This window comes from Oncorhynchus nerka, linkage group LG25 (assembly GCF_034236695.1).
Source record: "Oncorhynchus nerka isolate Pitt River linkage group LG25, Oner_Uvic_2.0, whole genome shotgun sequence".
Lineage (NCBI taxonomy): Eukaryota > Metazoa > Chordata > Actinopteri > Salmoniformes > Salmonidae > Oncorhynchus > Oncorhynchus nerka.
In genome coordinates, this window is record NC_088420.1 from 47,753,654 (window position 1) to 47,766,857 (window position 13,204).

At 42.5% G+C, this 13,204-nt stretch overlaps 1 protein-coding gene across 1 annotated transcript in view; it reads right to left on the bottom strand.

Annotated features, from left to right (window-relative positions):
• Positions 1 to 8,784, bottom strand: part of LOC115109593 (bcl-2-like protein 13) — a 39,966-nt gene extending 31,182 nt beyond the window's left edge. Inside the window, exons 1-2 of the mRNA XM_029634676.2 lie at positions 8,578 to 8,784; positions 7,753 to 7,932 (exon numbers count right to left, since the gene is read on the bottom strand). Coding sequence (XP_029490536.1) covers positions 7,753 to 7,870 — 118 coding nt within the window. The 5' untranslated portion in view covers positions 7,871 to 7,932; positions 8,578 to 8,784. The remainder of the gene's footprint in view (positions 1 to 7,752; positions 7,933 to 8,577) is intronic.
• Positions 8,785 to 13,204: the final 4,420 nt, after the last annotated feature.

Genomic DNA, 13,204 nt, shown 5'->3' on the forward strand with positions numbered 1-13,204 from the left:
GTAGGCCCCTCAGGTGTGGATATTAAATATACACCAATTACCAAACAAGCTATAGGCCATAGCGGACAAACAGCACTGAGATGTACATATCAAAACATGTAGTGAATGTACACACACCCTTTTCAAGCTGCTCTCTCCTCCCTCACCTTCTCTAGCAATACACGCTCTGCTCTCATTACGGGCTTACAGGCCCAGATGCACACCACTCATTCACACACACACTGGTGAATTATTCACAACATCCATTGCATGTTGCTGGAGGCAGGCAGAGACCCACATGACAGGGCACACACACATCCCTCCCTCCCTGTTCTCCTCCACATCTCTTCAGCCCGCTCACTGGTTAGGAAACAAACAATGCATCCACTCAGCCAGAAAGGACCGTGGGAGGGGGCGAGTGTGATGCAAAGAGATTTCATTGGGCCGCTGTGGATGATACTCGGTCAGTTCATGCTGCCTCTGAAGCGGATTTGGTCAACTCCACTATGCTGTTAACATGCCAGCTATATGACTGGGCCCAAGGCTAGCCTCCTCCTGCTCTCATTGGTTTGGAAGCAAGCAGCACAGCTAAAACAAGGCATCTGCCAACACATATGAAAAGAACACAGAAACAAGGGCATAGCGCAAATTCTCCTTAGATAAAGTAAGAATGGATTGCTCAAGTCCATTATCAAGAATGAAATAGAACTGATCAACTAGCAGTACTCAATAAATACTGTACTTATTTCTAGGAAAGGGATGGGTCAAAGGGAGGCAGGACTCTTTATCCAGGTAATGCTGTCTAATGCCTAGTACATCAGCCAATTTCCACACATCAAGCGTCTCATTCACCCTTAAACCCTCAGCTGGCCGCTCAAACTCACTCAGTGAGAAGCAATGAGGCTCCCTGTTGGTTTTGCCAGCCAGGCTAGGTGCTGGTTCAGCAGTCCGGTCTGCGCCTCTCTTTTCTCTTGACCGGTGGCGTGTGAGTAATGCTACGGAGATTGCACGCAACCGGCTGTCAGAACAAGGAGTGGGCCGAGCGGAAAGCAGGGATCAGACACTCTTCTCTACATTATCCACCCCCTCTGACAAAACAGACAAGAGAAAATATGGAGGTCCAGCTCCTCCTGTCAGAGCAAAAAGGTATTTGCCTTTCATAGGGAACAGTCACTTGTTCTTTAACCATGGCAATCACATGTGGTACATGGCAGACATCAGAGAACCCCAGACTACCGCTCCTGCATGGGCCATCACGCCATCCGTATTTAGAGCAGTTCAGGCTAGTTAATGGAGGAGGTTTTAATGGTTCCATTTAGTAGATCAAACCATTTCTCACCCTAACGCCAGTGACTGTCAACTATGGTTGGACGATGTCAACCTCTGTCCTATCATGGTTATATTCTCATAAAACATTGTGATATACCACAGTATCACCCCCTAAAAACATTTTGGGAATAAAAATTGTAATATACAAAAACTGCTAAAAACCAAAGTCGTGCTATAGCATGAAACTGCATGCAACAACTGGACGAATCATGACGAAAGTTGATGTCGAATCTGCTCTTTTATTCTCTGTCCCCCACGCACTAGACGGCCAGTTCTTATAGCCTTTAGCCGTACCCTTATCCTACTCCTCCGTTGATGTAGAGGTTAACCCAGGCCCTGTAGCCTCAAGTTCCACTCCTATTCCCCAGGCGCTATCATTTGTTGACTTCTGTAACCGTAAAATCCTTGGTTTCATGCATGTTATCATCAGAAGCCTCCTCCCTAAGATTGTTTTATTCACTGCTTTAGCACACTCCGCCAACCCTGATGCCCTAGCCGTGTGTGAATCCTGGCTTAGGAAGGCCACAAAATCCTGAAATTTCCATCACCAACTACAACATTTTCCACCAAGATAGAACTGCCAAAGGGGGTGGAGTTGCAATCTACTGCAGAGTTGTGTCATGCTATCCAGGTCTGTGCCCAAACAATTTGAGTTTCTACTTTTAAAATTCCACCTTTCCAGAAACAAGTCTCACCGTTGCCGCTTGCTATAGACCACCTTCTGCCCCCAGCTGTGCCCTGGACACCATATGTGAATTAATTGCCCCCAATTTATCTTCAGAGTTTGCAGTTAGGGGACCTAAGCTGGGATATGCTGAACACCCCAGCCATCCTACAATCTAAGATATTTCCCTCAATCTCACAAATCATCAAGGAACCTACAAGGTACAATCCTAAATCCGTAAATACAGGCACCCTCATAGATATCATCCTGACCAACCTGCCCTCTAAATACACCTCTGCTGTCTTCAACCAGGATGGCAGCGGTCACTGCCTCATTGCCCGTGTCCATAACGGGTCCGCGGTAAAACGACCACCCCTCATCACTGTCAAACGCTCCCGAAAACACTTCAGCGAAAAAGTCTTTCTAATCAACCTGGCCCGGGTATCCTGGAAGGATATTGACCTCATTCCGTCAGTAGAGGGTGCCTGGTTATTCTTTAAAAGTGCTTTCCTCACAATCAGGATTCCTCACAATAAGCATGCCCCATTTAAAAAATGTACTACTAAGAACAGATACAGCCCTTGGTTCACTCCATACTTGACTGCCCTTGACCAGCACAAAAACATCCTGTGGCGTACTGCATTAGCATCGGATAGCCCCCGCCATATGCAACTTTTATGGGAAGTTAGGAACCAATATACACAGGCAGTTAGGAAAGCAAAGGTAAGCTTTTCTAAACAGAAATTTGCATCCTGTAACACAAACTCCCAAAAGTTCTGGGACACCGGAAAGTCAACAGAAAATAAAAGCACCTCCTCCCAGCTGCCCACTGCACTGATGCTAGGAAACACTGTCACTACCAATACATTTACGATAAAATTCTTAATGAAATTCTCAATTTCTACGGCTGGCATTGCTTTCCACCTGGCTACCCCTACCCCAGTCAACAGCTCTGAACCCCCACAGCAACTTGCCCAAGCCTCCCCATTTCTCCTTCACGCAAAACCAAATAGCTGATGTTCTGAAAGAGCTGCAAAATCTGGACCACTACAAATCAGCCGGACTAGACAATCTGGACCCTCTCTTTCTAAAATGATGTGCCGAAATTGTTGCAACCCCTAGTACAAGTCTGTTTAACCGCTCGTATCATCGGAGATCCCTCAAAGATTGGAAAGCTGCCACGGTCATCCCCCTCTTCAAAGGAGGAGACACTCTAGACCCAAACTGTTACAGACCGATTTCGATCCTACCCTGCCTTTCTAAAGTCTTCAAAAGCCAAGTTAACAAACAGATCACCAACCATTTTGAATCCCACCATACCTTCTCCGCTATGCAATCTGGTTTCCAAGCTGGTCATGGGTGCACCTCAGCCACACTCGAGGTCCTAAACGATAGCATAACCGCCATCAATAAAAAGAAAATACTGTGCAAGCGTTTTCACCGACCTGGCCAAGACTTTGTCAATCACCGCATTCTTATCAGAAGACTCAACAGCCTTGGTTTCTCAAACGACTGCCTCGCCTGGTTCACCAACTACTTCTCAGACAGAGTTCAATGTGTAAAATCGGAGGGCTAGTTGTCCGGAACTCTGGCAGTCTATGGGGGTGCCACAGGGTTCAACTCTCTGGCCGACTCTTGTCTCTGTTTACATCAATGATGTCGCTCTTGCTGCTGGTGATTCTCTGATCCACCTCTACACAGATGACAACACTCTGTATATCTCTGGCCCTTCTTTGGACACTAAACAAACATCCAGACTAGCTTAAATGCCATACAACAATGGCCTCCAACTGCTCTTAAATGCAAGTAAAACTAAACGCATGCTCCTCAATCGATCGCTGCCCGCACACGCCTACCTAGCATCACTACTCTGGATGGTTCTGACTTAGAATATGTGGACAACTACAAAAAACTAAGTGTCTGGTTAGACTGTAAACTCTCCTTCCAGACTCACATTAAGCATCTCCAATCCAAAATTAAATCTAAAAATTGGCTTCCTATTTTGCAAGAAAGCATCCTTCACTCATGCTGCCAAACATACCGATCCTTGACTTCAGCGATGCCATTTACAAAATAGCCTCCAACACTCTACTCGGCAAACTGGATGCAGTCTATCACAGTGCCATCAGTTGTCACCGAAACCCCATATACTACCCACCACTGCGACCTGTATGCTCTTGTTTGCTGGCCCTCGCTTCATATTCATCCCCAAACCCACTGGCACCAGGTCATCTACAAGTCTTTGCTAGGTAAAGCCCCACCTTAGCTCACTGGTCACCATAGCAGCACCAACCCATAGCACATACTCCAGCAGGTATATTTCACTGGTCATGCGGCCAAAGCCAACTCCTGCTTTGGCCGCATTTCCTTCCAGTTCTCTGCTGCTAACAACTGGAACGAATTGCAAAAAAAAAAAAAAAAAAAAAAAAAAAAATCACTGAAGCTGGAGTCTTATACAGTTGAAGTCAGACGTGGACAAACACTTAGGTTGGAGTCATTAAAACTCGTTTTTCAACCACTCCACAAATTTCTTGTTAAAACAAACTATTGTTTTGGCTGGTTAGGACATCTACTTTGTGCATGACACAAGTAATTTTTCCAACAATTGTTTACAGACAGATTATTTCACTATCACAATTCCAGTGGGTCAGAAGTTACCATACACTAAATTGACTGTGCCTTTAAGCAGCTTGGAAAATTATGTCATGGCTTTAGAAGCTTCTGATAGGCTAATTGACATAATTTGAGTCAATTGGAGTTGTACCTGTGGATGTATTTCAAGGCCTACCTTCAAACCCAGTGCCTCTTTGCTTGACATCATGGGAAAAGCAAAAGAAATCAGCCAAGAAATTGTAGACCTCCACAAGTCTGGTTCATCCTTGGGAGCAATTTCCAAACGCCTGAAGGTACCACGTTCATCTGTACAAACAATAGTACGCAAGAATAAACCCCATGGAAGGAGACACATTCTGTCTCCTAGAGATGAATGTACTTTGGTGCAAAAAGGGCAAATCAATCCCAGAACAACAGCAAAGGACCTGGTGAAGATGCTGGAGGAAACAGGTACAAAAGTATCTATATCCACAGTAAAACGAGATCTATATTGGCATAACCTGAAAGGCTGCTCAGCAAGGAGGAAGCCACTGCTCCAAAACCGGCATAAAAAAGCCAGACTACGGTTTGCAACTGCACATGGGGACAAAGATCGTACTTTTTGGAGAAATGTCCTCTGGTCTAATAAAACAAAAATAGAACTTTGGCCATAATGACCATTGTTATGTTTGGAGGAAAAAGGGGGATGCTTGCAAGCCGAAGAACACCATCCCAACCTTGAAGCACGGGGGTGGCAGCATCATGTTGTGGGGGTGCTTTGCTACAGGAGGGCACTTCACAAAATAGATGGCATCATGAGGGAGGGAAATTATGTGGATATATTGAAGCAACATCTCAAGACATCAGTCAGGAAGTTAAAGCTTGGTCGCAAATGGGTCTTCCAAATGGACAATGACTCAAAGCATACTTCCAAAGTTGTGGCAAAATGGCTTAAGAACAACAAAGTCAAGGTATTGGAGTGGCCATTACAAAGCCCTGACCTCAATCCTATAGAAAATGTGGGCAGAACTGAAAAAGAGTGTGTTAGCAAGGAGGCCTAAACCTGACTCAGTTACACCAGCTCTGTCAGGAGGAATGGTCCAAAATTCACCCAACTTATTGTGGGAAGCTTGTGGAAGGCTACCCGAAACGTTTGACCCAAGTTAAACAATGTAAAGGCAATACACTCGATTAGTATTTGGTAGCATGTAAACTTCTGACCAACTGGGAATGTGATGACAGCTGAAATAAATCACTCCTATTATTGTGACATTTCACATTTCTTAAAATAAAGTGACGATCATAACTGACCAAAGACAGGGAATTTTTACTAGGATTAAATGTCACAAATTGTGAAAAACTGAGTTGAAATGTATTTGGCTAAGGTGTACGTAAACTTCCGACTTTAACACAATAGGGAAAATCTATATACAGTTTTTGACTGTACGTTTGTTTATCCTATGTGTAACTGTTGTTTGTTTCGCACTGCTTTGCTTTGTCTTGGCCAGGTCACAGTTGTAAATGAGAACTTGCTCTCAACAGGCCTACCTGGTTAAATAAAAGTGAAATACATTTTTAAAAGTTGTTGAACGCCTGGGCAGAAGCTAAGTGCTGGCAAATATTTTCTAAAACAATTTTCTGGTGGAGATCCAGCATGGAACAGGTATGTTTGTGTCTCGCTCACAAGGAGAAACTCGACAGTCAACAGACGAGGAACATGCCTTACTGTAGTGAGTTAGCCCATGATTTTATAACCTGGATAGAAGCGAAGTCTACCATCTTCAGGACAGGATAATAATTGCTTTACCTCATCCTCCCCTCTTAATAGGCTATTGTTTATTATCTCTAAAGCTGTGATTGAGACCAGCCTATAAGACTCACACTTTCATTCTTGTTCTTTTTGAAATGGGCAACAGTGCCTTCTTAGGCTATTTGAATATTTGGGAAATAGGCTTCTGTTTATAAAACGTAAAGCTTTTATATTAGGCCTAGTAAAAGGATAGGTTATTGGCCATTTGGTTTTCAACCTCACATGGATGCATTTTTCTGCCCCTCACATATCATTTCTTTCTTAATATACTTAAACTTGTCATTCGATTTTTCTATATTAATATGGTTTGTTCTCTCATTATTAGTACCCTGGCCCTATTACGTTTTTAGGCTATTCAAACATCTTTTTTAGATGGAACTCTGTTCAATGCATTCATTGTTTGATCGGGAGAAAAAACATGCACGCATAAATCGATGAAAGCGTAGCCTAGCCCCAAGTCATATTGAATGGAGAAGGGAATATTGCGTAGGTTTTTGAAAACAGCTAAACAGAATATAGTTAAGGAGTGTCCATTATAAAAACAAATAGGTTTAGGCTATAAGGCCCATGCAACCAACAGAGCAAGAGAAAGACAGCGAGATTATATTTTCTGACTGGACCTTTTGAACTGCTTTGGTGGAATTCTCCACTCTGTCTAGCCTACATTCCTCTCCTACGTTCTGTAGACCTATAGAACCGAGTCCAATTATTGAAATAGGCTATATATCAAATAGGCAGATTACTCTGAATGTCCCTTGTGTGCTGCCCTACTCCATTCTTTACTGCATGTTGCCAATCATCGTTGATAGATGATACCATTGTAATATCGCCCAACTCTACTGTCAACATTACTGGATTCTGTTCTGTCTCTACATAACTAGGGTAGAGATACCAACATGCTTGGAAGTGGTGCCAGCCCAAGCTGCCCATCCATTCTGTAAAGGCATGGTAGGACTCCAGGAAGCTTTGATTGACACATGCGTGCTGACCATGTTTGTGTGAGCTCCCATAATTAGGACAAGGAAAGACTAACAGTCCACTCGCTCAACCAAGACAGAATACAGGACAGCCTCTGTACTGAAGCTACTGGGCAGATTTTCAAGCCAGAGACCAAGACAGCAATTACATATTTCTAATGAGAGCCAATGAAAAGGGGGATTGGCACTGGCAGGCAATCTGTATAGACGTGTCTGCACCCCAATTATTTACTCGAAATGTGCACTCGTACATGCTCTCGCATTGGTTTAAACAAAAACGCTTACACCAATTTTAAATACATGGAGAGTGTGCTAATGGTGGAGAATTGGGAACGGGAAGCAGCCAGTCCCTCCTATCTCCAGTATCTTCCCCATCCTAATTTGGTGGGAGTGTCACTTACCTCCGCCAGCAGTGGACAGTAGCTGGGAGGGGGGCAGGAGGCCCAGGTAGTTGAGGACAATGTACTTAGTCTCATAGTGGAAACCCTCAGGCACAGAGGTGGAGCACACGGCAGCCATTGAAGATATGCAGGGTCAGACTCTCAGGCACATGCAGTCAAATGTGGAAAAAGATCAAACTTCTGAAAGTAGAAAAAAAGCACACTGGTTATTACAGTCAAGGTATCTAGTAAGAGCATATATGGGTGTAAGGTCAGAAACAAAGTAGGAAATCTACAAATAAAGCATTGTGCACATTTCGTCCTGTCATGAGGCACAAAAACACATGGTCAAAACTGGTTTTTGGATTGCATGTATGGGGATGACACCGGCAGCAGAGACTAAGCCTGAGGCACCAACAACTCAACATCTGTTCATTAACAGCACAGCCTGGCCACTATCTCATCATACCATTCATATCATGGTGCAACTGCAATGATGCACTGCAACTACAAACTCTTAAGGCAATTGATTGCATGAGTGATATGATAGCTACATTTTCAGTAGACAGTGTATCCAACACAAAGCCCCTTTCACAACACATATTGGGCATGAACCATCAAGTTGTCACAGTAATAAGTCAACATTTGAGTACTGTTCGATACCCGCGATAATCGTTAGCAAATTCAGCGACCTTTAGCTAATGTACTACTCACTACAGTGGTATTACACTCAGTGTAGGCTAACCTTAAAAAAGCAGGGTCCGTCAAAGATCAATATGGCACTACAATTGAAGAGAAAGTTCATTATCGTTAAGACATTATCTTAGACTATGACACACGACGTACCCGTTTCCAGAGACAAATGCAGTCCTGACAAATGCACGTGTTGAGCAACAAAACTTGAAACACGTTCCACACACCAGTACCAGCAGTGGCAAAACAGTTACGGATGACACCAGGGTGTGTCGAAGTTTTTTTTATATCGGTCCTTTCCAACAAAAACTTGCCTCTCACGTCTCTAATTTAGGGGCTGGGTAGCCATCATGACTATAACATGCGCCTCAGTTTGTGGAGAGTTCAAAGGGCGTTTTCATTTATTTAAGTTAGCTGATTAATTTATTAATTGCATAAACACACTCGTGGTATATAACAAAATACTCATATGTTTGTTGTATTTATAATATGTAAAAAATTTAAAGGTGTCATATCATGTATTTTGATTATCCACGCTGTTATCATCAAATTATCCTCAAATTAAATGTGCAAAATGTGCAAATTTCTTAATAGGAAAAAAAATTCTAATACAGTTGATATGAATATTGTACTTAACAGAAAGAAAAAATAAAACATTTAATAAAATGATTCCACGCAGACCAAAAAGAGAGTTGTAACCAGGGTTGCCAGGTCAGCTGTTTTTGGGACCAATCAAAATAGTCAACAAGGCCTGAAAACTAGCCCAACATTTTTTTCGCAGCAAGAGAGGAGTTGACCCTTCATAATGACAATGTAAAAACAACTGGTAAAATTGCTTGACATTTTTCTCCGCATTTCTCTCTTTGTTATTGGTTCATCATATCAAATTATTTAATCTGAACTATAGAAAAGATTGATTGTGAATGATGAAGACGTTTTTTTATCTTCCAGAAATCAAATCAAAATCTATGTTCTTGACACAAACCTACTACTATACCACGTTCAAATGCACGTAAATATTTTTGCCTTGCCATGTTTCAATTGTGTAATGGTTTAAAAATCATTATTTAACTTGTCTCCACCCCTTCACCTACACTGATTGAAGTGGATTTTACAAGTGACATCAATAAGGGATCATAGCTTTCAACTGTATTCACCTGGTCAGACTATGTCATGGATGTTTTGCACACTCAATGTAAATGTATATGATGGTGTGTGTATAGACATTATGGACAGTATACCAATAGAAAAGGTGTGTACAGCAGAATTAAATATAGGATTAGCATAGACTAGAATACAATATATACCCATGAAGTGGGTAAAACATTATGTAAACATTATTAAAGTGACCTGTCTTCAATGACTATGTACAGTGCATTCGGAAAGAATTCAGACCCCTTGACTTTTTCCCCATTTTGTTACATTTCAGCCTTATTCTAAAATTGATTGAATCATTTTTTCCCCCATCACAATGCCCCATAATGACAAAGCAAAAACAGTTTTTTATAAATTTTTGCAAATGTATAAAATATAAAAGACTGATATCACATTTACATAATTATTCAGAAGCAATACTCAGTACTTTGTTGAAGCACTTTTGGCAGTGATTACAGCTTAGAGTCTTCTTTGGTATGACGCTACAAGCTTGGCACACCTGCATTTGGGGAGTTTGTCCCAATCTTCTCTGCAGATCCTCTCAAGCTCTGTCAGGTTGGATGGGGAGCGTCACTGCACAGCTATTGTCAGCTCTATTCAGAATTGTTCAATCCGGGCTCTGGCTGGGGCACTCAAGGAACTTCAGAGACTTGTCCCGAAGCCACTCCTGCGTTGTCTTGGCTGTGTGCTTAGGGTCGTTGGAGAAAGACAGCGAGATTATATTATATCCTGTTGGAAGGTGAAACTTCACCCCAGTCTGAAGATCTGAGTGCTATGGAGCAGGTTTTCATCAAGGATCTCTCTGTACTTTACTACGTTCATCTTCCCCTTGATCCTGATCAGTCTCCCAGTCCCTGCCGCTGAAAAACATCCCCACAGCATGATGCTGCCACCACCATGCTACACTGTAGTTATGGTGCCAGGTTTCTTCCATACGTGACACTTGGCATTCAGGCCAAAGTGCTCAATCTTGGTTTCATCAGACCAGAGAATCTTGTTTCTCATGGTCTGAGAGTCTTTAGATGCCTTTTGGCAAACTACAAGCAGGATTTCATGTGCCTTTTTCTGAGGAGTGTCTTCCTTCTGGCCACTCTACCATAAAGGCCTGATCGGTGGAGTGCTGCAGAGATGGTTGTCCTTCTGGAAGTTTCTCCCATCTCCACAGAGGAACACTAGAGCTCTGTCAGAGTAACTATCGGGTTCTTGGTCACCTCCTGATCAAGGCCCTTCTCTGACCAAGGCCCTTCTCTGACCAAGGCCCTTCTTGCTCAGTTTGTCCAGGCGGCGAGCTCTAGGAAGAGTCTTGGTGGTTCCAAACGTCTTCCATTTAAGAATGAAAGAGGCCACTGTGTAATTGGGGACCTTCAATGCTGCAGAAATGTTATGGTACCTTTCCCCAGATCTGTGCCTTGACACAATCCTGTCTCTGAGCTCTACGGACAATTCCTTCGACCTCATGGCTTGGTTTTTGCTCTGACGTGCATTGTCAACTGTGGGACCTTTTAATAAAGATAGGTGTGTACCTTTCCAAATCATGTCCAATCAATTGAATTTACCACAGGTGGACTCCAATCAAGTCATAGAAACATCTCCAGGATGATCAATGGAAACAGGATGTATCTGAGCTCAATTTCGAGTCTCATAGTAAAGGGTCTGAATACTTATGTAAATAAGGTTTCTATTTGTTACTTTTAATACATTTGCAAAAATTGCTCTTGCTTTGTCATTATGGGGTTTTATGTTTAGATCGATGAGGATTTTTTTTAAATTCAATACATTTTAGAATAAGGCTGTAATGTAACAGAACGTGGAAAATGTCAAGGGGTCTGAATACTTTCCGAATGCACTGTATCTGCATGTGTAGCATGTGACAACAGCAGGATCATATCAAGGATAGCATCCCAAATGAATACATAAATACCACTTGAAGCTTGATGATGAGTTGATCATTTGAGTCAGCTGTGTAGTGCTGAGGCAAAAATAAAAATGTGCACCCCTTTGAGACATCAGGACTGAGAACCACTGCTCTTCATTGGGACCACTTCATTTGCAGACAGGCTTTCACAGCTCTCTGTATCTGAGGACATAAAACATCACATGAAACAGGCTTCATTACACTCATATTAGACAGCACTGAATATTTTGTTGCTATCAAATCAAATCAAATGTATTTATATAGCCCTTCGTACATCAGCTGATATCTCAAAGTGCTGTACAGAAACCCAGCCTAAAACCCCAAACAGCAAGCAATGCAGGTGTAGAAGCACGGTGGCTAGGAAAAACTCCCTAGAAAGGCCAAAACCTAGGAAGAAACCTAGAGAGGAACCAGGCTATGTGGGGTGGCCAGTCCTCTTCTGGCTGTGCCAGGTGGAGATTATAACAGAACATGGCCAAATGTTCATAAATGACCAGCATGGTCGAATAATAATAAGGCAGAACAGTTGAAACTGGAGCAGCAGCACGGTCAGGTAGTCCTGGGGCATGGTCCTAGGGCTCAGGTCCTCCGAGAGAGAGAAAGAAAGAGAGAATTAGAGAGAGCATATGTGGGGTGACCAGTCCTCTTCTGGCTGTGCCGGGTGGAGATTATAACAGAACATGGCCAAGATGTTCAAATGTTCATAAATTACCAGCATGGTCGAATAATAATAAGGCAGAACAGTTGAAACTGTTCTATCATCTCTGCCCTCAGTTTCTCTTTCTATGGACTAGAACTACACAAAAGTACCTGCCCTATCTAGAATAGCCTACTCTCTCCCTTCTTAGAGAGCTGGAGCTGCTATCCTTTCACCCTCTTCCATGGCTGTTAGCTAGCTACCTACAAATGCATTTGGAGTTGTGTTTTTAATGGCTGTTAGCTAGCTACCTACAAATGCATTTGTCATTGTGTTTTTAATTTACAATGATAAATACATCAAGATAGCTAGAAAATAGATATTTAATTAACTTAGCTATCAATACAGTATGTAAAGTTAGCTATCTAGCTACGTTAGCAGCTCATTTGAGTTAGCCTGGACTGTAGCTAGCTAGCTAATGATACATTGTTGTTTTTTTACATTTTCAAAATGAATTTACTTACTTGAATAGGTTCCCTCGGCCATGTGGATGATTGGAGAAAGGGCAACAAAGTTTGTTTGTCACCAAAGTGGTTTAGAGCATATTACTATTTGCCTGTGAATAAATTCATTAAACAGAGAATGGATTAAACTATTTACCCATTTAATAACCAGACCTTCATACAAACTTGCTGTGCTGTATTCTTGACGCACAATCGAACGTGCTGCTATATGCTGCCAGCACACCCACAAGCTAGCCACTTTGGGCTGCCGGAGCGGCACGAGGCAATTAATGGAGTACTGATGTACACGAGCCTGAAGTAGTGTTCAATTATGAGTGTGCTATCTTACGAGTGTGAATATACATTAAAGTTTGCATGTTTCTGCCTAGAGGTGCTTTACATGCCAGGCGTACGCCCTGTGTTTTTATACATATTCTGGTCCTGGGGCTGATTCATTGTGTGTACTCTCTAGGCCATAGTCCTAGAGGGTGGGTGGATTGGGGGGATACTGGTGACTCTTATTGTAATTTATTGGTCTTGTAATAAACACTGGCACTTTTGTTAACTCTG